This window comes from Podarcis raffonei, chromosome 15 (assembly GCF_027172205.1).
Source record: "Podarcis raffonei isolate rPodRaf1 chromosome 15, rPodRaf1.pri, whole genome shotgun sequence".
NCBI classification, from domain to species: Eukaryota; Metazoa; Chordata; class Lepidosauria; order Squamata; family Lacertidae; genus Podarcis; species Podarcis raffonei.
This window is the reverse complement of record NC_070616.1, coordinates 24,635,703-24,662,519: the sequence shown is the minus strand read 5'-3', so window position 1 is coordinate 24,662,519 and position 26,817 is coordinate 24,635,703. Positions and strand designations below refer to the sequence as shown.

The window sequence follows — 26,817 nt, the reverse complement described above, 5'->3', positions numbered from 1 at the left end:
AGCAACTTTGACAGGAAAGCTCCCTTGCATCAGCCGACTTTGTTCTGTGTCAGTACAGAAGGTTGGGATTCATTGAGAATTCAAATCATAGTTTAATCACACACTTCATATTAAGCTTCATTAGCTTCCAGCCTCTGTTCTCTGATTGGAATATTAAGCAGCCCATTCTACAGGATGGTTGATCAGATAACTGAGAGCAGGATTGTAACATTCATCTTGCGGAATCCTACAAGATTGTGTGCCACAGTTTTAAATCCACTGGATGCTTACTTGGGAGTAAGTCCCATTGAACACAAGTTATACCCAGCCAGATGAGTGGTTAACAATAACAATAATAATAGTTATTATTTAATAAACCTGGGTAATCTGGCTGCCTGAGAAATAGCAGAAGAGGCCCAGTCTGATTAAGCAAAGTGTTTACATTTATCTTGGGCTGGAAGTGGGAGAGGTGGGTGGAATTGGACGGTGATTTTCCTATTGAAATGGCAAAGCTATTTTGTTGGCATTCTTCTCCTTCAGCCATGGTCATCTTTGCTCAGGAACTGGAATAGCCTTGCAGTGACTCACCCTGGTTACATGGCATTCCTGACGTATGATGAGGTCAAAGCACGGCTTCAGAAGTTCATCCACAAACCCGGCAGGTGAGTTCTTGAAGGCAGCATCCCTTTCTGAAGCCTCTTGTTATCCTACTGTCTACTGCACACTGCACTCTTGTCAAAGGAAGTTTGACATGACTCAAGGCCGCTGGAAGGCACTGTGGCATTGCTGCCGGAGATCTAAGCTTAAGGCAAGACATAAAGGGTTTTAGCATTAACCCATTGGTCTCCCTAAACTTCAGCAGTAAAAATAACAGGGCTGCAGAGCAGGTTGTTTTAAGAGGTGTGGGGAAAGCTCTTCATTTTTGAGAAATAAGGACAGGGTTTAAGGTCTGTCACTGATGGTGTGGGTAGTTTTACAAATAACAGGTTGTGTGTGTGTGTGTGTGTGTGTGTGTGTGTGTGTGTTGTGTGGAGTGCTCTCCACCTTGAGTAACAAATCCCAAAGCTCATTTAGGGCAGTGATGTACCGCCAAGTCATCACTTCTGTGTTGTGTAGTCCAAAGCAAAATCCAGCACTTGCAAGTCTCTTCAAGTCTCTACTCCACCTCTCTTGTCGGCAAGCCAGGGGTGGGTGAAGGAGTTGTGCCGGAAGTGTCTAACCTCCTGGAAGTCCGGAAAAATATTCCGAGCCCACGTGGTAGCTTTGGACCTGGCCAAGGGACTAGAAAACACTGGCTGCAAGTTTTGACGTGCTCTTCAGGCCTAAAATCCTGCAAATATATCTCTTTCTGGGAAAGAGATTATTGCTTTACATTGCCGAAGAGCTGCCTTCTAGGTATTTCCTTCAGAAATGGAAAGCTGCTATATAATGTAAAACTAATTTACTGCCTCTAGGAAGTCAGGAGCATCCTTGCAAGTAAGAAGGCTCAATTTCATGTTGAAAGAGGTCTTCAGATAATTTGAATCCTTTCTGTCTGGCTGTAGGGTTCTGCCTTTGATCTGCAGGTGAAACTGTTTCAGCCGTTCCATCTGAAAGAAAGAGCTCTGTCCAGCTAGCAAGGTTATCCTGCCCTCAAGTCTGTGTGTTCCTTTTATTTTCAGTTACATTTTCCGTCTGAGCTGCACGCGGCTTGGCCAGTGGGCCATTGGTTATGTCACTGCAGATGGAAATATTCTCCAGACAATCCCCCACAACAAACCCCTTTTTCAAGCACTGATCGATGGTTTCAGGGAAGGCTTGTAAGTAACTCATCAATGTAGTTTGTCATGACTCCTGCCCGTTTCTGTTAGTGTGTCTGTAGGATGATGCCCTTCAGATGCAGGTTTTACCTCCTTGGCTCCTGCCCCTGGAAGGCAGATGGAAACAGCTGCATTCATTATGCTGGGACCTGGCAAAGGTGTAGTACTTTTGAAACATCAAGCAGTGATAACTCCATTCTCTATGATTTTTTAAGGCATTTTTCCATTCTGTTGACCACATAACTGCACAACCTTTAGGCTTATACATTCACAGTTTTCACAAACACATGCTTAATTGTCAGATTTTGGAATGGGCTCTGAATTTGAGATTATTCTTGCAGTCCTAAAATGTGTGTCAGTTTCGCCTTTCAGTTTTAGGCTCTTCAGTTGGACATTGTGCTCAGAGCACAAAGAGCACAACTGTGATGCAGTTGTGGCCTTGCCCAGTTGTTCAGCCAAGGAGTTGTGGCAAGAGTGACTAGGCGAGGAAGTTGAAGTTAAGAGCACTTGTCATTTATCAGCACCTTTGTTTTAGCACATACGGCAACCAGAAAACAAGCTTTTAAAAAAAGCATTCTTCATTTTATAGGTGCTTGCCTTTAAAACAATTATTCATCAAAATCACCCCCCGCTGTTCAAAGCATTATATTTCCCAACTGAAGGAGTTTCCTGAATAGTGCCACATTCATCTGGTTGTACTGTAGACTTTTTATTTCTATTGAACCAAACAATGTTCTGCTCTGTAGTTACTTATATCCTGACGGACGGAATCAGAATCCTGACCTGACCGGTTTGTGTGAGCCCACACCCCAGGATCACATTAAAGTTACGCAGGTGAGCAGAGACTGCCACAACTTCATTCCTTTCTTTCGTTACATGTTGGCCAGCAGCTTTACAGTGGTCCTGTTGCAAGCAAGCTTGGAAGACTTATTTTTGGCCTTGTAAACAAAGCATAACTCAGAGCTCAGCTTTGGGAAGAAAGACCATTAAATCTCAATTGGATCCCAGGGCAGTCAGGAACATGGTTCAGCGTGCAGAGCTTGTAATGTTAATTTTTTTCTTCTTATTCAAGGGCATGACTCTGGAAACCTTTGTACTTAAGGGGTGGGGTGGTATAATCAGGCCAATTCCATTTTGGTGACCTTTGACTGCCACCTCTTTGGAGGAGAAAATAGGTGGCCATAGGTTAGGCCTTTTTTTTTTTAAGTGCATGCCTTAAATTTTTCATTGACACTGGGATTTTGAAAGCCATCTAGGTGATGCTCTTGATTATGGTAAAGAACACAAATGTTACCACCTCGTACATTTGGGTTATCTGGCAGTTATTACAAGGAGTGGCATTATTAAACCCTCTCACATGTTCTTTTCCCTCTTGCTCTTAGGAACAGTATGAATTGTACTGTGAGATGGGCTCCACCTTTCAACTCTGTAAAATTTGTGCAGAAAATGACAAGGATGTGAAGATAGAACCCTGTGGCCACCTCATGTGCACTTCCTGCCTCACTTCCTGGCAGGTAAGGAATTTGCTTCCTTTCAAAGCAGCTCTTGGCCCTCCGCAGCTTTCATGCCAGGATGACCTGCCTATGCTTATGTTATGAATTGATGAAGCAGATACTGGCAAGTCTACAAAAGATGTCTCTGTGGGGGTTGGGAGTTGTCTTTAGGCCATGTTGCACAGGAAGAGCCTGGTGGCTGGATCAGGCCAATGGCCTATCTAGTTCACGTTCCTGTTCTCACTGTGGCCAACTAAGGTACGTAGAAGAAACCTGAAAGCCAGACCTGAGCACAACCACATCACTCTCCCAGTTTGCGATTCCCAGCAACTGGTATTCAGAGCTGTACTAGGTTGTAGCCAACCCTAGTTCTACTCATTTAAGTTAATGGATTAAGTTAGGACCATTAATTTTAACACATCTACTCTGAGGAGGACTAGCACTCCCAACAGTGGAAGTAGAACATGGCCATTGTGTTTAGTAGCCACTGATAGTTTAGTAGCCATGAAGTTGTCTAATCCTCTTTGAAAACTATCCACATTGATGGCCGCCACTGCCTCTCACAAGGAATGAATTTTATCGTTTAACTTTGCACTGTGCAAAGAGGTACTTTCTTTTGTCTCTCCCGATGTTCAGTTTCCTTCAATGTCTACAAGTTCTATTCTAAAGAGAGAGAGAGAGAGAGAAACACTTTCCTTGACTCACTTTTTTATGACATTGACAAAGAATAGTTCTAGCAGAAATGCTGCAGTTGTGGGGCACCTCGATTTTCCTTTTCTTTCCTCTAGCTGGCATTAGTATGTTCTTACTGACAAGGTTTCTTCTCACCATGGGTACACCATTATCTGTAGGCTGCCTTGAGGCCTGTCAGAGAAAAAGGCAGGGTATAAATAAATATAACAACAACAACAAACTTATAGCCAATCATCTCTCCTTCTCTTTTTCCGCAGGAATCAGAAGGCCAGGGTTGTCCGTTCTGCCGATGTGAAATTAAAGGCACAGAGCCCATTGTAGTGGACCCGTTTGATCCCAGAGGAGGGGGAGGTCTCCTGCGGCAAGGGGCTGAGGGGGCTCCCTCCCCAAACTATGATGACGACGATGATGACAGGGCTGATGAATCACTCTTCCTGATGAAGGAACTGGCTGGCGCAAAGGTAATTTATTTTATTTAGATCTTTCTTGTCTTCAGCTCAAGGTGGTATCGCATGTAGCTCCCATGAGGTCTCCTATCTAGGCATTGACTCACCCCAGACCTGCTTGCTTTCAGCAAGGTCGCAGCTGCCTCTGCCTTCAGATCATGCCCTGGGACCTGACTCCCTCCCAGTATGAGCTGTGTGTGCTGATCTTGCCTAACATCTCACTTGTCCTTTTGGGTGGCTTAAGACTTCCTGGATTCAAATGCAAGTCGTAGATCCAGTGGTGGTGCTCTGGTGATGGTATGATTGCCTTAATCCTCTGGAGCAGATTTTGGAGGGGGCAGGGGGTTGCAAGGGGGAGAAGGAATCACCAAATTTGCTTCCTTCCTCATTTTGTAGAAAGAAACGACTGAGTGAGAAACCTTGGCTACAAACCGCTGCCAGGAGATCTCTCTATCACACATATATATGTGGATCTGCAACAAAATGTTACGGTGTGGAGCTTTCCTGTTCAAGATGCCTGCGTGCCAGCCATGCCCATTCTACTCCACACCATTCTGTTCTGATTGTCCCCTTTCGGCAGTCGCTTAGAGCATGCATTGCACCCAGCGTGTTTTGGTCCTCATGAGGCTGTTTTTTCATACCATCATAGAATTGTGGAGTTGGAAGAGGCCTCACGGGTCGTCTAGTCCAACTGCCTCCAATGGAGGAATCGTACCTAAAGAATCCCTGCCAAATGGCCATCCAACCTCTGCTTAAAAACTTCCAATGAAACGAGAGCCCATTGCCTTCCGAGGGAGACCATCCCACAGTTGAACAGCTCTTACTGTTGGAAAGTTCTCCCAGATGTTTAATTGGAATCTTCTTTCTTGTTATTTGCATCCATTGGTTTGGTCCTGGCCTCTGGAGCAGCAGAAAACAAGCTTGCTCCATCTCTCATGTGACAGCCCTTCAGATATTTGAAGATAGCTTATCATATCACCTCTCCAGTTTAAATATACCCAGCTCCTTCAAGTGTTCCTTATAAGGCTTGGTTTGCAGACCCTTGATCATCTTGGTCACCCTCCTCTGCATACCTTTCAGTTTGTCAGTATCCTCCTTCAACTGTGGTGCCCAGAACTAGCAGTATACTCCTGGTGGTATCTGACTCAGGCAGAATAGAGTGATACCAGTACTTCCCTTGATCTGGACACTATACTTCTGTTGCAGTACAGAACATTAGGGTTTTTTGGCTGCTGCATCACATAGTTGACTCACATTAAGTTTGGGGTTACTGAGACCCCTAGATCCTTTTCACAGGTACTGCTGCCGTCTGTTGTCCCTATCCTGCATCTGGCTTTTCTGGCCTAAGTGTAGAACCTTACATTTGTCGCTGTTGAAATTTGTTTTGTTAGTTTTGGCCCAGTTCTTCAATCTGTTAAGGTAATATTGAATCAATCTTCTGATTGATTCACCAAAGTCATTTATAAATATGTTGAACAACCCCACGCCCCCCAGTTTTCCAGGATGGCAAGGAACCATTAGTGAGCACTCTTTGGGTTTAGTCAGTCAACCTGCTACAAATCCACCTAACAGTAACATCATCTAGCCCGCATTTTACTAGCTTCTCTGCAAGAATATCATGGGGGACTTTGAAAGCCTTAGTGAATTCAAGCTATGTACATCCACAGCATTTCCCTGATCCACCAAGCTTCTAACTCTCTCTGTCAGAAAAAAAGAAAAAAAGAAGATTAATAAGATACAGTGGTACCTCAGAACTCGAACATAATCCATTCCAGAACACCGTTCAACTTCCGAAACATTCAAGTTCTAAGGCACTGCTTCCGATTGGCCGACAGCTAGGTTTTTGCACAGTGGAAGCCGCGTTGGACGTTCGTGTTCCGAGAAACATTCGAAAACCAGAGCACTTCTGGGTTTTCGGCATTCAGGAGCCGAAATGTTTGAGAACGGAGCCATTCGAGTTCTGAGGTACCACTGTAATAGGAATAGTTTGTCTTCTTCCTTTTAGCAGCCTTTTGCATTGTTCTGTTTTGTAATTCCATGGTTCTCCCAAGCCCAGTGATTCTCTCACATGTGGGTCAAGCTGCTTTTGGCTGTAAATGGATCCGTACCTGGAGAAGGTTCTTAACCTTGGCCTACCTTAAAGCAATTTTATAATTGCATATAGACTTCTGGTATTTGGTTTGACTTGTATGTGAACCATGTTGTTCTTTGTTTTGTGCACATAATCATGGCAAGAGACCATTTACACAAGTATTTCCTATTTCTGTGTCAGCTGGGCCTGTGCTCATGATGACAGAGCACGCCATCTAGTGGCTAAATAAAAAAAAATAGCCAGGTTGAAAATCCAGTGCCTGTGGGCTGGGTTGTTTGGATATTTAATTTCTATACGACTTAATATATTGAAAGCCTCTCTAAGCAGTGTACAGGAAACTGAAGCAACCACAGATGAATAAAATATTATAAAAAATGCACGGTTACAAATAAAAATGTTACGCTGATGCAACATTACCAATATATAAGAATCTGTACAAATTCATTTTCTTTCTGACACACCTCCCACTCAGCTTCCAGGTTCTCACCCAGGGTCCAAGCAAACTCTCAGCTCACCCCCCCAAAAAAAAATTCCCATAATGAGAAGAGTTCCTGGAAACAGTGGACATCACCCTTGCCTCTCACTGTACAGTAGATGTGCTTTTCATGGGCAGCCCATGGTGGGCATTCAGTGTGGTGTGCAGACTTGTTGGTGACAAGTCTATATTCAGAGCATGTTCCTTTAGAAATGAAGTATCAGGGCTGTGGGGAAAATTCGGCATATCTCTATATGCCCAGCACTGTGTTCAAGGTAAATTGCTAGCTCACAGCCTCAGGCAGTGGGAACTTTGTTATTAACACACACACCCCAACACCTTTAACCAGGGCTTCTTTTGAAATATTTGCAGGTAGAACGTCCTCCTTCTCCATTTTCAATGGCTCCTCAGGCATCGCTCCCCCCAGTACCTCCCCGATTAGACCTTCTGCAGCAACGAGTGTCCAATCCACCAGGAGCTTCTAGTCCAGGGACCACCTGTAAGGTACAAACTCCACCTGTCTTCTTTTGTAGTGGTGAAAGTAGGAATGACACCTTCCTCTTTCCGAATGGGGTAATCTTCCTATTATCCGAGGAGATCTGTGTGGAAGCTGTCTCATGTGTTTCATTATTTTGCTATCTGGACCATCTCTTCCTTGGGTGCAAACGCATTGGCTTGCCATCTTGACTGGCGTTTGACACTCCTGGCCACCGTACTGATGGATATTGTGTTACTCAGCACAGTCATTTAGTGGTGCTTGCCCTCAGGACATGCCTCAGTTTCTTATTACCCTGCAGTTGCTACCTGGATCAAGTTTTTGTGGGACACCGGGATTCTGATTGCAAGCTTGGACTTCACTTGCCAGCTTTTCCCATCTTACTTACTGGTCTTTGTTTCTCCTAGGCTGCACCCGGCTCCCTCCACAAGGACAAACCTTTGCCGATCCCTCCGACGCATCGAGATCTCCCCCCTCCGCCACCTCCGGACAGGCCACATTCCCTTGGGCCCGAGAGTCGGCCTCAGAGGCGGCCTCTGCCCTGCACTCCAGGAGATTGTCCTACCAGGGACAAGTTACCCCCTGTGCCTTGTAACCGCCAGGGGGACCTCTGGTCGTTGCGGCCGATTCCGAAAGCTCCAGCTGCAGCCCTAAGCCCCAACGAGCCTTGGGCAAGTCGGGAGTTGACGAACCGGCACTCGCTTCCATTCTCGCTGCCTTCTCAGATGGATTCCAGAGCTGACACTCACAGGCTCGGGAGCACTCTCAGCCTGGACACCCCGGCAGTAAGTGCATCTCAGGCCAGCGGCTGTGTTAGTTTTGCACACTCATACGCCCTGCGTGGAAAATTGCTGCTCTGTATTATTCAGATGCGGGTGGCGCTGTGGTTTAAACCACAGAGCCTAGGGCTTGCCAATTGGAAGGTCGGGGGTTCGAATCCCTGTGACGGGGTGAGCTCCCGTTTTTCGGTCCCTGCTCCTGCCCACCTAGCAGTTCAAAAGCACGTCAAAGTGCAAGTAGATAAATAGGTACTGCTGCAGCGGGAAGGTAAACGGTGTTTCCGTGCACTGCTCTGGTTCACCAGAAGCGGCTTTGTCATGCTGGCCTGGAAGCTGTCTGTCTGCGGACAAACGCCGGCTCCCTCGGCCTATAGAGTGAGATGAATGCACAACCCCAGAGTCGTTTGCGACTGGACCTAATGGTCAGGGGTACCTTTACCTTTATTATTCATTAAGTGTTAGATCAAAGATTTTGGAGGAGGGATTCCAGCTCCTTCCCGCCAACTCTGACTTAGTGAGATCTCACAGAACAATGTTTGCCTGTGAGTTGGTTCATACATTTAGCTGGAACTCCTCTGGAGGGTGTGTGGGGGGGTGAATCAGTATCAGTGTTATGCCTTCCCCACCATGTGTGCAGCATAACCAGCAGAGATGTAGGCTGCAGACACTGACATCTCTGGGATCTTATCTCACCTTTCTCATTCTGTGCATGAATCGAAAGGGGCAGGGTTGCACAAATGGTGCGTGCATTTGGCTTGGTATTCTCAGATCTCCTGTGTTAGGTGAATGTGTGCAAGTGTCTATGGTCTCTCACCCCACCTAGACACAGAGAAGGCCTAGAATGAACTGGACTGTAGCATTACATATTAAACAGAACAGCTTAACATGGAAAAACTCCTGTAATGCCAGTTGCAGTTGAGTTCTTGGAGTGGGCTAGGAAGCAGTGTGAAGAGTACTTGTCCACTAAAACCACAGGTACACACACCCAACAATGACTACTTGGGTCATTGGAGGCACTACACAAGAGCAATATTTTAGCCACTAAGTCAACAGCTTCTGGATTGTCACGAACATTCCTACTCGACTCAGGGAACTGTTTTTTATAATCTCACTGAACCAGCTTCCTAACACTGTATGCTTTACCCATAATAGCAAGCAGCCCATAATAGCAGGCAAGGAAAAAAAGCTTGTTTTTTCCCCCTTGCCCTGCTTGCTTGGTCATATTTTTTTCAAGCAAGTTTCCAGACAGTAGCTGTTTCGAAATTGCAAAGCAAGTCTTTCTGACATACGGCCCTTTAGATTGGGTAACAAGCAACCCCTAGGAATTCCTTCTTACCATGAAAAGGTAAACGTGGGCTTCGTGGGGATGTCTCCCTTTTCTTTCAGACCATCTGCCAGTGCTGGTATTTGATTTGTCTTGCAGAATCAACCTGGCGGGGTCCCAACTGGCTCAGACAGTGAACATTCTAAAATAAAACCTTCTTCTTCTGCCAACGCTATCTACTCTCTTGCTGTAAGGTATGCTCTGGAGCGGGGGCTTTGCCGACAGAAATTTCCTTGAATTGCAGCCAGTGTACAATTGATGTATACCAAGGGTCATCAGTGGGTGCATTTCTGAGATGGATTACTGTACAGTCATACCTTGTGTTGCGTCCGCTTCATGTTGTGTCTTTTCGCATTACGTCCCACGGCAACCCAGAAGTACCGGAATGGGTTACTTCCGGGTTTCGCTGCTCGTGCATGTGCAGAAATGCCAAATCAGACACAGCGCTTCAAGTTGCGGGCATTTCACGTTACAGACGGGCCTCCGGAACGGATCCCGTCCGTAACACGAGGTACCACTGTATTGTATATGAATGCAGACCTCCAGCCCCAAAATCAGTCAAAATGTCCTGAGGACTCCCAGAGTTGTAAATTTATAGACCTGCCTGGAGAGTAGTTAGAGCAGCGCAACCCTAAAAGGGTATAAGAAATCAGCTTATTGAAACTGACCCTCCTTCCCCATTTACCCACGAGGCTCTGAGGCCTCTGCTACCTGACAGATGCCACCATGGCACACCTTGAACCGACCCGTGTGACACACAACACAGCACAGTGTTGCATTCCTAGAATCTGATTTTTGAGCTGGAAGCCCCTTGTTTGACCCTTTGTTCTCAGAGAGCCAGTTGCTGCTATTTTGTCCTCGTTAGATGTCACCGTTGACTGTGAACCTTCTCGCTCTCTCCTCTAGACCGTTGCTTGTGCCAAAGCTACCGCCTGGAGAGCACTCGGAGAATGATGAAGACACAGAGTACATGTCACCCTCGTCCTTGCCTCTTGTGCCCCCTGGCTCTGCTGTACAAAAACCAGAGGCCAAATTGCCCTTGGAAATGAGTCAGAGCTCACGGTGAGGCGGCCCATTCAGGGCAGTACAATGGCTGGATTATTTACTTGCTTATGATTGTGTTTATTTATTTTCCCATTTCTAGATTCCAAAGGCTCTGAGTAAGTTGTGATACTTAAAAGCAACTACTGATAACTTACGGATTTATATTAACACTCCATCTGAGTCCCACTTTGAAAGTTTTGGCATAGCCTTTGAAAGACAGCCCATCATCCAAAAGTTTCTTCGTTATGTCCCTTGATTTATGTAGTATTGCCATCTGCAGTTGAGCTGCTTTGCGTCTGGGTGTGGGTTCCTTTTGAATGTGCCCAAACAGCTGCTGCAGAGTCAGATTCATAAAATATTTTGAGGCAGCTGTCAGTCAGCCCCAACTCATAAGGATGCGTCCTTTGTTTGCCTTGCTCAGAAATCTTGAGATGCACTTGGGAAGTTATAAATACAAAATGATATTAAAGATGTATTACACTCAAAAAAAAAAGAAGAAGAAAAAGCTGTGACTTAGTTTTGTATGGCAAATGTTTGAAATTCAGTTTTGAATACGACCAAAACAGAGACTTGCCCTGCTAGGGTGATCCAGATCCTTTGGGATGGGGGAAACCTCTGGTCCTCCAGAAGAACGGGACTCCCAACTATCAGGGATGGTGGGAATTGTTGTTCAGCAACAACGGCAGTCCACAGGTTCTAAAGCTTATTCTGGTGTGGCAAATGCTTGCTCTCCTCACCTCATTTTGTCACTTACTATTTTAAAGGGTGTATTGCATTTGTATCTAATGTACAGTCATACCTTGGATCCCGAACGCCTTGCGAGTTGAATGTTTCGGCTCCCAAACGCTGCAGACCTGGAAGTGAATTTTCTGGTTTGCAAACATTCTTCGGAACCCAAACGTCCGATGCAGCTTCCGATTGGCCGCAAGAAGCCACACCTTGGCTTCCAAATGTTTTGGAAGTTGAACGGACTTCTGGAATGGATTCCGTTGACTTCCGAGATACCACTGTATTGATGTTCCATTTCCCAAAAACAACTCAACACGATACACAAAGTTTCTGTGTAGTAGTAGAAAAATACAGAATGGGGCCTTGGTGTAGAAATGTATTTGAAAATATGGTGGTGAGTGATGCTTCAAGGTTTGTGCAATGTGGGGGACAAATGGAGCACAGTTTTGCAAGGTGGCTGGCAGTATGTAGCCCAGATCTGTTCTGGGTGCTGATGGCCCTGTCCTTCTGCAGGATCTAGCCGAGTTCCTGAAGCCAGTGCCCTTTCTTTTTCTTCTTCTCTGCTTAGAATGTTGGACTGTGACCAGGAAATGGACGGGTGCACCTATGAAGCAATGTTCAACATCCACTCCCAGGCAGCTCCTTCTGTCTCTGAGGCTACCAATATTCCTGGTAAGTTCCCAGAGGAGAAACATCATGATTTAACCAGGAGAAATACCACAGACGAGTCCTCTCACTTTCACTGATGGGATTTTTGCTTTACATAAGGAAATCAGGGTGTCAGTAAAAGAGAGCCTAATACAAAATAAAAAGGTGGATGGTGTTTTGCAGCCTGTGACATTGGGACAAGTTTTGCTTCCCTTCTGTTCGTTGCACTTTCTGATGTTTGTACAACATCCTCTGCTTTGGGTTTTGGCTGTGGAGTGTCTCCCTTTGAAACGTTTCCACTCGGACAAGGTCTGCCGGAACAGAGGCTGGAGCCAAAGGTGTCTTCCCTGTTTTATAGTTTCTTGCTTCTTCTTTTAAGATGGAGGGGATGTAGCCACTGCCAATGCCAGCAACGGCCCCGAGGAGTCAGAGAACGAGGAAGATGGTTATGACGTGCCCAGGCCAGCCCTCCCATTGACTCTGGCTCGCCGCACCCTCTCAGATATCTCCAATGCAACCTCTGCCTTCAGCCGGACCTCTCTGGATGGGGAAATCTTATCAGGTTCGTTGGTTTCATATAGTGTTTCTGTGCTGCCCAACAAAAAAAGTTCTTTGGGTGTTTTAAAGCATCAATCAAATAATAAAGTACAGATTTGAGACCACAATACAAAAAGAAAGCATAAAGGTTTAGAAGCAGAACATATAATCAATACAGGCAACTCCCCATTTACGCATGTTCAAGGCACATGCAACCACACACACACATCACTATGAACCCAGAAGTGGCACAAAAAGGAGCAGAAATGATGTCTAGCAATCCCACAAACTTTTGCACCAACCTCTGAGGCCTGTGAGGTATTGGAGTTTGAGCACGGAGGTTTGGAGGAAGCGTGTGTGGTGGAATTTGGTGGATGTTTGGTGGTGGTTGTTTATTATTATTATTTATTTTATTTTGTTTTGTTTTTTATTAAATATTTATTGGTATTTTCAACAAACATATAGCAATCAAAGACAAAAAATAAACAAAATAAAAACAACACAAAAATACATAAAATTCAAGACTTAACAAAAAAAGAAAAGAATAAAACACATAAAGTTTCAGATACTTATTTTCCTTAACCTTATTTCTCAGACCTCCTCACACCTCCCCTTCTTGTATTCCAATTTAAATTGTCAATTCAGCAAGTCCTTAACTTATTTCTTCACTTTAACTTGAACATTTGATCTAACATACTGTTATTTTACTTTACTTCTTTTTTCCATTCCCTCAATTTATTTTTACCAGCCTTATTTCTATTTAATTTCAAAAACCAATTTTACCTTATCAAATTTACACATCAATACTTATACCTCATTAATTATTCTTAAACCTTTTTCCTAAAGTCGACCAAAATTTCCCTTCCACGATTTTCCCAATTTCCAAACAACTAACAAAATATAAAAAACAAGGCAGATTATACTTATGTGACCCTTTGGATTCCCAACCTCCACCCACCCTTTTCCCGGTTCCAGTCCCCAACCAATATCCATCAGTCTTTATGTTATTTAGCCTGGAGATCTCACGTCCGAGGCCCTTATATCTCTCTCAGTTCCTTTCTGCCGGTCTCTTTGATAGTCCTTGATGTTAAACCCCAAGTCTCGGAGAGGCTCCGGCCCAACAGGATCCATATTGCTTCCAGCCAGACCTCCGTACTTAAAAGCAAAGCCTATGGGGTACTCCAACTCTTGTTTCATATTTCTTTCAAATCCACATGTCCCCAAAGCTCCAACTTTCATCTTCAGCAAATTTGTAATCCTCAGGTCTTCAGATCTCCTCCAAAGGAGATCTCTCCATTTTTCAGGCTCCCATTCAGGCCAGGCTTTCCGCATCAAATTTTTATTATCCTTTTTTGTCATCATGTCAGGCCTCATATTGCACCTCTCCCTTGACTCCTGCAGAATTCCAGCTCCTCCTTCATTTTCTTCAAAAGCAACATATTGCTCCATCATGTCTAAACTTTCAGTTTCATTTATTTGTTCAGTTGAATGGGCTTCCTGTTTCAAGTCCTTATCCGGCTCAAAACTGTTATCTACTGTCAAGCGTAGTACTGAAACCTCTGTAGACAAAGCATTGTACTCATTTTGTAACTTTCCCAGGAGAACAAATGCTCTGTCCAATTCTGCCTGAATTTTCCATGCTCCAGCCATTTTTGTCATGTAATGTCACTAATACCCCTCTAGGGGGATTTTAGTTCCTTAATATTCCTTTCAGCTCAAAACCAAAAGTCCAGTTATTTTGTATCAGCCCTCCTTATTTTCAGCAAGTTATAACAAATAAACCAGCAGAAACAGCAGAAACAATGTTCTCTTTTTCCAGTTGACAACTAGCTGACTAACAGCTAACTTGACAGCTGTCAAACTCTTCCATACAGCAGGCTTTCTCACAGGACGTTCCCGGGTCTAGGGGGGGGTGAAATTTCAGCTCCCAAAATTCTTTTTATCCTCCAGTAAATCTTCTTATAATGTCAGAACCGTGAAATCAAAATCTTTTATTAAACAACAAAAAACAGATTCTCTCGACCTTAGCTGCCCGATCCTTTGCTTTAGATTGTTTACAAAGAGGGGGGGTGGACTTCCTTTTTAACCCCTTCCCGCTCGTTCCAGATCCAAAATAGAATTTTTTAAAGTTCCAATCTCCGTATTACTCACGGGTTAATGTTTTAGAGTCCGATCGATCCAAAGAAGAAATTGGCGCTCTCTGTCAATGGCTTGCGGCTTCACTCCGTAGACGAGGAAGAGCTCTCAGCACCACGCCTCACCCTGTCCCCGTTCCGAAGCCTTTAAAAAGGCTCCGTCACGGATTGGGGGGGCGCAAATGGTGCCCGCCGAGCCTCTGTGTTCACAGGCATCCGCGCCTGTGATTCTAAGGGTCTCCGCTTCGCCGCAGCGGCCAGACCCAGACGCTACGAAGCCGATTCCCTCCGGAGCTCGGAGGGAATCCGCCATTAAACAATGGTGCCAACCCGGAAGTCACCTATTTATTTTATTTTGATTGATTGAATTTATATACCACCCTCTACCCTGAGGTCTCAGGGCAGGTTTTTTTTAAGGGTTTTTCAAGGGCTTACAGAGGTTTGGAGGGCATTTGCAGGCTTTTTCAAAAGTGTTCCTAGTACATGTGACTTCACTTAAATGTGTGGGTGCCTTGGAACATAACCCCTGCGTAAATGGGGAGCTTTCTATATAAGCAGTGGAAGATTTTTAACTACATTTTTTAAAATGCAAAAAGTCTCCCTCCACTCAAGATTTAAAGAGATGAATAAAATGCCTGGAGGAATAACAATAACAATAATGATGATGATTTATATTCATTTATACCCTGCCCACCTGGCTGGGTTTCCCCAGCCACAGATAGGCGCCAGGTAAGCCTTTGTGCGGAAAGCATTCCACCAGCAGGCCGGCATCAGGGCACCCTTTCCATTTTGCTGCATGGTAGGTCTTGCAGGCCAGCCCTGCACTCCCCTCTTGCGCAATTCCATGGCTCGTGCACAGTGTTGGGCAGGAGCATCCACTGTGGTTGACAAGCTGCGCTCCGCCTGTTGCCAAGGGGATCTTTTGCACTAGATTTTGATGCTGCAAACCCACCGGTCCCACATCCCAACTTGTGAGAGAGCCGATCCGTAGCCCTTTGTGCTCTGGAGTGAGCTCCGAGAGGGACTTGCGCATGCTTTTCCTCTCTTTGTTTGTAAGAGAGGCTGGGAACTTGGCAGGCAATGCGGTTCTGAGGCGTTCCTTTTTCTTGCGCTTTGTCAAGCATTTCTCAGAATGCCTGCAGCACGAAGGCTACTTCTGCTTAACATCAGCACGCCAGATATGATGCAACCTAAACCACAAAGTTTGCCATTTCTCAACCTCCCCGGGGTGATAAGAGAGGATTAATAGTCAATTTCAGCTGTTGAGGATAACTATTGCATTGATGCAAGTAGCACCAAATTTAATTGAGTTTTGATTCCAGGTAAAATATGTGGCTGCTCCTCTAAGCAATTGACTAAAGTGGTGTATCTCGCCTTGGCTGATGAAGTTAGCGTTTTGCATGTTTTTACTCTTTAGGTTGTGTGTAAATAAAATAGTGCTTTATTGTGTATTAATGCTCCTGAACAAGGGAGACCAGGTTATAAATAAATGAATTGGCTATCTGGGTGTTCAAGCTGCTGAATATCTGAAATCTGTGAATCTTTCTGCATACAAGGTTGCAATTATATTCAGGTTAACCATAGGATTTAATGGTGAAGAGTTAGGTCTTGTGAAAGAGAAGAATTTCATCCTCAGATTCCCATATGTTCAAAGAGCATGAAGCTGAGGCTGTGTGACCGTTAAAAAGTTCCTGTCCTCCTGCCCCTGTCCCCCGCTCCCCAAATCATATGCTTCTTTCTCTTCCAGGTTTGTCTGATGGCTCCCAGGTCCCAGAGCGGCCTCCGAAGCCCTTGCCCCGGAGGATAAACTCTGAACGCAAAGCAGGCAGCTGCCTGCAAGCTGGTGGAGCAGGGCCGGCCCCTGCTCCCTCCCCGCAGCTCTCCAGCGAGATCGAGAACCTCATGAGCCAAGGCTACTCATATCAGGACATCCAGAAAGCCCTCGTCATTGCCCATAACAATATCGACATGGCCAAAAATATTCTGCGGGAGTTTGTCTCCGTCTCCTCCCCCGCTCACCTAGCCACATAGCACACATCCCCTTGGCCCTGCCTGGGACACCCCTGCGCATCCAACCTGCCTGGGCAGTCTCCTGTCCAGCTTCTACCTAGAGGAGACAACGGGCTCCGCGAGAGACTTCCTGCGAAGGCAGGCTTGCCTCGACAGAGAGTAATCGGTCATCAGGGTTTCATGCGATTCCAGGTTTCCAAGCAAACGGAACGAAACGGAGCAGATAGGTGCGTCCTCTCCAGTCTGTGTGTCTTTTGGAGTCCCTCCCCTCTTGGCCCCTCCCTCCCGCACGTCCTCGTTGGAGGGGGCGTTTGTGTCGCTTTGGAAAGACCTCTTGGTTCCTGTGCTGGTGGACAAGGGGACGGGAGCGGAAGGGCATTTGCCGGGGTGTCTTGTGTCGTGCTGTGAATTAAAAGGGGATGCCAGTCTGTCGAATGGCGTCTCCACCTTTCTTGTGGCGTGCCCTTCTGTGGTTCAGGGTACTGAATCGGGGCCTCTTTGCTGCTGTATGTTTTGGCTCAGGCTTTTTAGACCACCTGCTACCGGGTACAGATTCTCGACTAAGGAAGTGGTTTTGGTAGCTTCCTTCTGCTACAACACCCTCCCTCTCTCACCCTACAACCTCCCCCAAATGTTCTCCTTGTTCCCTTTCTACATCTCCAGTCATTTCTGGCTCCTCCTTGGTCTGAGTCAGGCTTCTCCTGTTGCCAGCATTAACCTGACGCACACTGGATTTTAAGGCATTGGAGATGCAAGACTTCTTGCCTGCGCTCGGGCTGGTGCGATGATTGGATGTAGCTGTGCGCCCCCCAGCTCCAAGCATTCTGTGCTGTCCTGCTTTTACGTAATCGAGGCTGATGAGGACTGGAGCAGCTGCCCTTTAACACACCCAGAGCTGCAGCTTGGTCAACGTGGCATGCCATCTTCGTAGCATCTGCAAGTCCCGTGGCCATGGATCCATTATTTCCTTTCACTTCCTGTGGATGAGAGTTAACTGTGCTGGATTACTTATGCATTGATGTGGGCAGCTGCATCCAGCATCTGTGGAAATAATTTTTGACCAGCTCAGCAGTCAAAATGCAACAACTCCCTGCAGGGCTTTTGTGAAAGGGGGTGATTCCCCACTCCCCGCCTCCTTTGCTCTGCTTGTTGCATTTTTCTTTTTAAAGTTCAGGTTCTTTTGACAAGCAAGTCAAAAGAAACCGTAACGGGAGGGGAGGAAAAGAAGAGTGTGGCTTCTGAATGTTGCCCTTGTTTGGGCAGGCTAATGGAGGTTTAGAAAGATGAATTTGGACCTTGATGGCCACCGTCTGGCTGATGGACAGCAGGCAACCTGAATTTAGAGGACGCCTTCCCTCTTCCATCCTCTTCCTCAAGCCTTCACTACAGTCTCCCCAATCACAGCATTAGTCATGTGAAAATTTATATCTCAAAACAAGTTGCATGTTTGGTTTTCCCTGCAGTTGCCCTGTTTAAATAGGCCTGGTTCCTCTGCCCCAGATAAGGATACTAAGACTTTCTCCCCAGAAGGGGGGGCATAGAAAGAGGCTGCTTATCTTGTGTTTCTCTCTAAATGGGCAGCCTTGCTTGTCCATGAGCACTTGGATCCCTGGGGAATAACTGCAAAGGATGTCAGAGATGGCACCTGGTTGTGCAGGTGCCGTGAATGCACCTAGCTGGCACTTTGTTAATTGTCAGCAGTGCTGTTTGAATGACACACTATGAAGATTTGAAGACTGGCAGGAGTTCGCTGTTGCCTGCAGTGGTCCAAAAGCAGAATTGTTGACCTGGCAGCTGTGGCCCTTCTCTTGCTGCCCAGAGAAAGAGTTTTCAGTTGCCAACACCTCACAGAGGCTTCAGAAGCCCCCTGCATACATGGGACGGGCAGTGGCAATGTCGGTCTGATCTTGCTGCTTTCATGTGAAACACTGTGAAGATTATTACCTAGGAGGTCTCGGCTAGAGTGCATTTTGAATAACTTGATAGCATTTAGGAGCAGGTGAGCAGAGGGCCTTTGCAACAACTGCAGAGTAGAGAGTTGTGGCCAGGCAGTTTAGGAACCAAGGGGGCTGTGCAATTTCAGAGTGTGAAATGTTGGAGCAACCACTGGACGCTCCTCTTGGATATTTCTTCCCACATCCGGGCCACGAACTCCACATCAGTTTTGGAGGCTAGTTTGGTGAGGACTAGCTCTTTGCAAAGCTGATTTCCTAGTCCGCTGGAGAAGCTGTTGGCGTAGCACTGGAAACTCGGTTGCGGTCAGCCTTAATCTCCACCTTTGTGCAAAGCGGCAGCACCAACTTGCCTTTGCAGATGGGCCTCTGCAGATGCTCTCCTCGCCCTGAGCAGGGCCATCCTTGTTTCGGGAAGCCTTATGCCTGACAGGAACACTCCACGTACTATAGCTGACCGGACTTTACTGCATGTCTCCTTTTTGTCCACTTCTTGTGTCTTACATTTACATGAGAACTTTTAAAGTGGCTCTTTCTCCTTGAACCACATGAATGTCTTTGTTTGCAAGCACAAGGGAGGCAGAGCGAAAAACGCTTCCCGGGGTGTGTTCCCTGCTGCTTTTAAAATTTTTACCTTATTATGTCCCCCCCCCCCCCGTGTCTCTTAATCTTTAAAAAAAAAAGAAAAAAAGGTTGACTTATTTTACTTAAAGCCAAATGTATAGTGCCTTTTGATGGGGGAAATGCTCTATCTCCAATTTTGCATCTGAAGAAGAGACAGATTTAAAACTTGACCAGGGAAATCCATGGAGCTGCTCCTTGGAAGGAGAAAGCTGTCGCCCCAAAGCTAACATAGTGGTGTGTTTGTTTTTGTCTCTGTGTGTGTGTTGTTCAGCCTGAGCAGGTTTTCTGTACCTTAGTCCTTAGTGTTGGGGAGTTGTTCGTATTGCTGGCTGCCCTAAGCTTGGATTGAAGGCAGTAATAGCGCAACTCCGACGCAGGATTTTGACACAACCAGTGTGGGTCACCCAAAATATCCCAGTTTGTCACCCCCCGTCCCCATCCTTTTTCTTTTTAAAAACAAATGAGGCTTAAGACTGGAAGCAAAATACAGCTGCACCTCCAGGCACATGTGCCAAGTTTCCTGTCAACTCTCTGTGTGGGGGGATGGAGTGCAATCTTCTGGGATCGTCTGTTGAGGCTCCAGTCGATTCCCCCACATAGTTTTGCAAGGAGTTTCCTGTGGATTTTGCCCTGAAGTATTAAATGTCCAGTGCCTGTTCAATTTGCAGCGTCCGTTTTGCAAATGCTGCCTCCCCCATCTTAGAGCTGCATATGCATTTGGGGTATGGGTGTGCGGCTTTACGAATGTCACTTCAAGTAGCCAATTTCGGAGCAGTGCGACTTGCCATCGGCAGCCCTGTTAGCTCACTGGTGTAGAACCGCTGCTCTCGTGACTAAAACTGCAAGGCGGGGGGGCTAGGAAAGCTGAAATGCTTAATGGATAAATTACCTTTGAGTGGGGGAGAGAGGTTATTAGTAGCTTTATTTCTCCTGAAGGTTGAGAACCAATTTTAATATCAGTGTTAAAAAATAAATGAATTCAGATTTTCACTGACTATTTTAAAAGTTATAATAATGTCATTAATATAAAAAATATATTAGCAGTATTTAATCCTTTCAGACCTGTAAAGAATAAGAACAGAAGGTAAATATTCTTACAGAGTAGCTGAGCTTTAAGGTTCAAGTCCTCATTTTGTTCTGCAAAATGCATTGTTAATGTTTTTAGAGGTTATACTAATGTTATTTATTTTTTATTTTTCATTCTTGTAAGCTGCCCACGAAAGAGCTTGTGGAGGATTTAGGGTATTTCATGTGTGTCAGTAAAATAAAAAAACAAAGTTTTATTTTTAAATAAATTTCTTTGTTGTAGCATATTGCTTCTGTTGTGTCATTTGCAACTCCAGTGAAATTGGGCCTCTTATCCCAGTAAGTTTTACGTGTACTCAAACTTCACAAAAGTGTACTGTGGCTGTCTCCCTGGAACTGATCCTCTTCACTTAGGATCTCTGCTCACATTCCATCCAAGTCAGAGCTCTGCTTCTAGATGTGGGTTGTATGATTTGGTGTATTTTAAGTGCTCAAAAAAATATTATCATGTGGTTTGGAAACCTGTGATCTCCCCAGATGATGTTGGACGATGACTCCCATCCTGTTGGGAATCATAGAATTGTAGAGTTGGAAGGGACCCTGAGAGTAATCTAGTCTACCCCCTTGCAAGTTTAACAGCATATGAAGTACTGCAGAAATGAGGACTAAACTCCAGCATTCTAGTACCTTTGCCTTTTCCGTAAGCTGGCATCCTTAAGTCAATGAAAGATAAGGCTTTCATTGGGACAGTGTTTGTGGGCAGGGCCTAATGCCTTCTGCAATTTTTCCTATCTGAATTCTTGCCCCCACCAGCCTGAGAGAAGGATTACAATTCCTTCCCTTGCCCACAGAACCTGGTTTCACTTACGATTGTGACAGAACTCCCACCCACCTATACAGAAACGCCAGGCAAACATTGCTTACATTGATAGAAGTGGAGAGGGGAAGATGTATGTTTAAAATGAACTAATGTTCAGCAAGAATTTTTAGACACAATACGTCATGTTACCTGCTAATCCATGCTGTGTGAAACAGGTTTTTTAAACTTTCAAGTGCTTTACAGTGACTGATATTTTCTCCTTGCCATGCATTCCATTCATTAGGAAAGAGCCAATGCTTGAAGACTTTAGCTTTTTATTTTTCATATATATATATATATAAACCCTGCAACTCAGACACTCTTAAATTTACACACATCAACAAAAATATATAACAAAAGCATTTTTTGTTTGTTTGCTAATTTTATAGCTTACACGGAAAGCGCAACACCCCCTTCCTCCCCCCGTTTTTGGTTGATGAGTTTGCACTTTTTAACCACTCGGAGAACAAAGAGTGTCTAAAGCAAAACCTTAACTGTTTTACCCAGTTTGTGTTGAAAGCTGTTCACTTTGCTTTGAAGGGAATGGAAAACCGAACTCTGCAGGAAGTAATTTTGTATGGAAGCCGCAAGCTACAGTATTTCTGTCTGGTGTCCATTTAGAATTCTGGGGTGTGGACAGAGAAGCAGGAAGCTTTTCTTATGCACTGGACCAGCATGGTGAAGTATGGCATCCTGTAATACTTCCTGGCATGTTTAAGGACGAAGAGAGTTGTCATCAGCACCTGCTTTGAAGGCTGCATGACAATCTCATTTTGGTACAGGCACCAGCTTCCTTCACATTCTCTGTGTGTCACCTGCTGCTGCTGCTATCAGAGCAGAGCAATTCAAGATGAATTTCAATGCACTCGATCTGTTAGCACAAGAATTTATACTTCTCTCTTCCTCACCCCCTCATCTGCCCTGCTCTGGAGGGTTGAGAAAACAGATTTTTTTGGGGGGGAACCACCAGGAAGGAAGCATAAATCCTTGTGCTAACAGAGCAGGTTCCTTGGTGCTACACTGAAATAAAACCCAAAATAATTGTAGAAAACTACCTCATGTGCTTAACATCCTATTTTAGTGCCTTGTTTCTGCTCCTGTGGCCTAAGGAGAGGCAGGACTTCCAAAGACTGGCAAGTGTGTCACCTGCAGCAAGGTAACCCAGAAGCTCTGCAGAAGGGGGTTTGGGGGGGGGGACAGAAGGGACAATAACCTACGTTCTTGGGTAAAAACAAGTGTGACTATACAGTGTTTGTACAAAAAAGAGACTTTATTCCTGTCATAACATCTGAAGTGCAGAGAGAGCCTCCTCTCTGTACAGTTATCCTTTATATTAAATTGGAAGTAAGCAGCACTGACTTCAATGAAGCTGAGTCCCTAGTGAGTGTCCTTAAGACTTCTTGCCTCCATTCCCACCCCACCCTCTGCCCTTTTGAGGGCTAGGGCTTCTGAAGCGCAGCTGATTCCTTCAGCACCTTGCTGCGAAGAACAGCAACAGTTCAAAGAACAGCTGAGGCAACTCTGGCTTTCCACAAGTATTCTACATGCCAGACGGAGCCAAATCCATCACACACTCGCCATTCTCCAATCCTGTCTATAAGGTAAGATTTTAAAGTTTTCTTCTCCAATTTACAAAGTCTCAAAAAAAAAAAAATCTCCAACCAATTCAGCTCAGCAAGCGCTTCGCTGTTATATTTTTTTCTTTTACAAACTGACTGAAGCCCCATACAATTATGGTAGACTATATGTTCCTCTACCTGCCCCGCTCAAAAACCCCTCCTTAACGTGGATTCTCTAAAGGGAGTAATTTTTAAACTAAGACTCCCTTTTTTTTTGGTCTGAAAACTGCTGATTTGCTTCAGCTGCTTTGTCCTTCAAAAACCTGAGGGTGAGGTTGCAAAGTATTATTTGCTGTGGAGCCATATTGTGCCTTAATTTGCTGCTGCTGTGCCTCTGAAAGACTATGACCGGGGGAGCAAGAGGGGTGGAGGCATCGAGAAGGAACAGGAGAAATCTTCGAAGGGGCGCAGCTGTCTCTCCTTTCTCAGTTCCTCAAATCGATGTATTTCTCTCCCTTTTTAAAGCAGCAAAAGAAAAAACAGAGTTACATTGCGATTATGGCCCAGTAAAACACAAGCACACCCACTTCTGTTGTCCCGCAGTGTGAGATAGCCGAGGTAAGATGATGGCAGCCGTTTTGAATGAGATTGCGTGACTGGCTTGGAGGCACAGTAAAAAGAAAAAAAAAGCACATGCAGGACCATTTTTCTGTATTGGAATAGAGAAGCTCCTCTGGCTAGACTGCAGGAGAGAGGCAGGAAAAGCCCTCCCATAGGTGGTTGCTAGAGAAAAGCTGAGGGGAAGAGAGAATGGGGCTGCATGCACACTGTCCACATGGAGCACGAAAAGCTGCTTGATGGGAAGCTGGCAGGAGGGGCACCTGCCAAACGCAGGGAGCAGCAGGGGCTGAAGTTGCTGGATCAGGGAGACCTAAGGGGAGGGGCAGAGGGGCATCTGTTGACACTAAGAAACCCACTTTTGGCCCATGCTAAAAGGCATGGGGGGAAAGCGAGAGCTGTACCCCTTACGCAGAGAGACAGGCTCTTCCTGCTTGGATGTCTCAGCAGTGGAAAATGCTAAGCTTCCCCCGTTCAGTTCACTATTACAGTTTATGAAGCAGTGGTGGGCTTCCTAACGTAACCGCAGCACATTCAAGTGTGGGAGTGGGGGGCAGAAGGGCATAGCAGCTGGGCCAATCTACACCAGGGGTTACAAACCTCCCCCCCCCAACATCATTTTTTTCTTTAAAAGGAATGGATAGCACACGGGCCGACAGCCAAAAGTGCAACCCAAGAAGGTGGATTTGGGGAAGGATGACACATTGTATCAAAAACGTTTTTATATACACCATGTTTTTATACACCACATCTGGGTCCTCTGAACCATCGCCTCTGCTAGCCATGGCAAACTGGCGTACCTGGTCACCTGCCGATCTCTTCTCACCGTTGGCGCCCTGCAGGAGCCCCGCCTCTTCAGGAAGTTTATCTGACTTAACTTCAACTACAATCTCGTCTTTATGCGCTTCGGGCTTTGTGCTAGGGAGGAGGGAGGGTAACAGTGTTGAGACGCATCCCTGCAGAGTGGGTGGGCTGCAGGCTGGGACAGAACAGCAGTTCCCGGGGGGCTTATCATTCAGCTCCTCTGGGTCCAGCAGAGGTTTGAGCTAGGCAAATGCTTCAAGGGAGTGGAAGGGAACCCCACCTTGTTCCCGCTGGAGTCTCTGCCCAGCTTTGGAGGCGCTTAGAAAGCTTGCAAGGGACGTGGGTGGCGCTGTGGGTTAAACCACAGAGCCTAGGACTTGCCGATCAGAAGGTCGGCGGTTCGAATCCCCATGACAGGGTGAGCTCCCGTTGCTCGGTCCCTGCTCCTGCCAACCTAGCAGTTCAAAAGCATGTCAAAGTGCAAGTAGATAAATAGGTACCGCTCCTGCGGGAAGGTAAACGGCATTTCCGTGCGCTGCTCTGGTTCACCAGAAGCGGCTTAGTCATGCTGGCCACATGACTCTGAAGCTGTATGCCGGCTCCCTCGGCCAATAAAGCAAGATGAGCACCGCAACCCGAGTCGGCCATGACTGGACCTAATAGTCAGGGGTCCCTTTACCTTTCTAAAGCTTGCAAAGCACTATTTGACCAGTGGTTTGGGTGGGACAGAAGTCAGAAAGGCGTAATCTCATGGCCAAGGGCAAATGTCTTCTGCCTGCAGCCATCACCGATCAAGCTTTGTGTGTCAGAGGAGCTGCTCCCCCCTAAGGCTGCTGAGTGGGAAATGACGTTGAAAAGGGCCTAGTGGGCAACAGCAGTTCAAGGTCCACCCCACATCCTCCCTCCCATGCGATCAGAAGAAGCGCGCTGCTTGGTGCAAGGAGACTGGGAGGGGGCAGGAAGGGAAGAAGCGTGGTCTCTGGTAGATGGATGAGAGGGAAGGAGGGAGGCACCCAAAAGGCTGCAAGGAAAGGTGTGTGTGCTTACATCTCTTGTTTGCCTGAGCGGCCACAGGTGAGCTTCCCTTTCTTGTGCAGGAAGTAAAGGACGGCGCCCAGGACAGCAATCGCCAGGATGCAGATGACGACGGCCACAATGATCACACCTTTGCTCTCCTGTGCTGTCTGCTCTGCTCGGGGAGGGGGGTGGAGGAGGAAAGAAAATCCAAACAGAATCACCCTTCTTGCAGCCACAAAGCAGCTCTCAGTATTTCCCTGGCTTCCTCCCAAAGTGTAGCTTGAACCAGGACTGAGCCCTTGCAGGGTGAAATAGAGAGGGGCCTCTCTAAGCATGCGCAGAGGGCCACGAAGGCACAATTCCTGCAGGCATCACTTCACTGTTCTGTGAAGAAGATTACAGCACTGCTGCTATTTCCGCTCGCCGCTTTGGAAGAACTGCCATTGGGAGGAAGAGAGGGAAAAGGCATGTCTGGGCAGATCTAAAGCAAAGACCTGCTCAAATGCAAAGGCCACCCAAGCAGTTGCTGGAGGGTTCTGGCAGCAGATGTTTTGGGACTACAATTCCCATCGTCCCTGATCGCTGGTCAGGCTGGCTGCTGGGAATCTGCTGGGCGTCCAAAACAGTTGAAGGGCACCAAATTGGGGAAGTCTCCAATACATCTCAGAAGGAGACGGAAGGAGTGGAAAGCTCCTGGATCTTATGGCAAGACTGCCCCTCCTTCCTTGCAAAGCTATGCCCCATAATGCTTCATGGCAAGGCTCCATATGTTGCTGTTTCTGGAAACACAGAGGAACAGCACAACACGGAACTCAAATTCAGCTCGTTTCTTTTTTTAAAGGAAAAAAAAAAGCAGGTTCCTAGTCTTCTTGGCAATGGAGTTTAGCCAACACCTGCTCCAACCTCAGGAACTGACTTAGATTCCCAGAGGGGCAGGAGGGCAGCTGCCTTATAGCTCCTGAAGACTAGTAAAGAAAGAAACAAATAAGACAATCATGCACGTTGACGCAGCTTCTCTTCCCCCGCCCCCGCCGGTAGCACAAAACTTTTAATTTTTGGTTGTGTTTTTCAAAGCGCGCACAGCCCTGGCTACTGTCTCTGAGTCTGGAGTCAAGAAGACCAGCCAGCAAAATGCTAACAGGCGGCAAGAGCAAGCGTTGGTCCGATTGGCTGAGGAAGCCCCTCAGGATGAGGCCCCCCTAACCAATGGGAGAGGCGGCTAGAGCGGAAGTAGAAAGGATACCTTCCTCAGCCCTTCCAGGAGTTTGGGAAGTTGATGTCTGGTTGTACCCAAACTCGGAAGTTTCGTTCCCTGGCAAGGTGGTGTTGGAAAAGTCATCTGGGCAGCGGCGGGTGGAGAATGCAGGCAAATGTTAACATTTAGTGCTAAGGATGCTGGGAAGCTCTTGGCTTCCAAAGGAGAGGATGGCTCACATGCCCCCAACCCATCTCCCCCTGCCTGGAGCGGCAGGTGTTAAAATGAGTCCATACAAATGTTCTGTGCCAAGACCCATTTTCAGTGGGAAAAAAAAAAGAGGTATTCAGTTCCCCAGTAAGCCGATTCCTTCCCCGCCCCGCCCCCCCAAAAGTTAACAGTACGACAAGCTGATCAATGAAGTTTTAAATCTAGGAATCACCAAACTGATCTATTGACTAAAGTTATTGTATTGACTTACTCA

General features: G+C 46.2%; 2 protein-coding genes across 8 annotated transcripts in view; one reads left to right on the top strand and one right to left on the bottom strand.

The window, feature by feature from the left end:
- CBL (Cbl proto-oncogene) overlaps positions 1–20,568 on the top strand; it is a 48,288-nt gene extending 27,720 nt beyond the window's left edge. For 2 of the 3 annotated variants that reach the window (XM_053367938.1, XM_053367939.1), the window contains 12 exons: positions 520–641; positions 1,641–1,778; positions 2,525–2,612; positions 3,161–3,292; positions 4,222–4,425; positions 7,350–7,481; positions 7,881–8,258; positions 9,676–9,770; positions 10,483–10,638; positions 11,918–12,021; positions 12,377–12,559; positions 16,417–20,568. In XM_053367938.1, coding sequence (XP_053223913.1) covers positions 520–641; positions 1,641–1,778; positions 2,525–2,612; positions 3,161–3,292; positions 4,222–4,425; positions 7,350–7,481; positions 7,881–8,258; positions 9,676–9,770; positions 10,483–10,638; positions 11,918–12,021; positions 12,377–12,559; positions 16,417–16,700 — 2,016 coding nt within the window. In that variant the 3' untranslated portion in view covers positions 16,701–20,568. The remainder of the gene's footprint in view (positions 1–519; positions 642–1,640; positions 1,779–2,524; positions 2,613–3,160; positions 3,293–4,221; positions 4,426–7,349; positions 7,482–7,880; positions 8,259–9,675; positions 9,771–10,482; positions 10,639–11,917; positions 12,022–12,376; positions 12,560–16,416) is intronic. The other variant, XM_053367940.1, reaches the window with a different exon arrangement.
- A 1,755-nt stretch (positions 20,569–22,323) lies between these two features.
- Positions 22,324–26,817, bottom strand: part of MCAM (melanoma cell adhesion molecule) — a 51,727-nt gene continuing 47,233 nt past the window's right edge. For 2 of the 5 annotated variants that reach the window (XM_053366436.1, XM_053366438.1), the window contains exons 14-16: positions 25,169–25,313; positions 24,118–24,235; positions 22,324–23,214 (exon numbers count right to left, since the gene is read on the bottom strand). In XM_053366436.1, coding sequence (XP_053222411.1) covers positions 23,185–23,214; positions 24,118–24,235; positions 25,169–25,313 — 293 coding nt within the window. In that variant the 3' untranslated portion in view covers positions 22,324–23,184. The remainder of the gene's footprint in view (positions 23,215–24,117; positions 24,236–25,168; positions 25,314–26,817) is intronic. The other 3 variants (XM_053366437.1, XM_053366440.1, XM_053366439.1) reach the window with 2 other exon arrangements.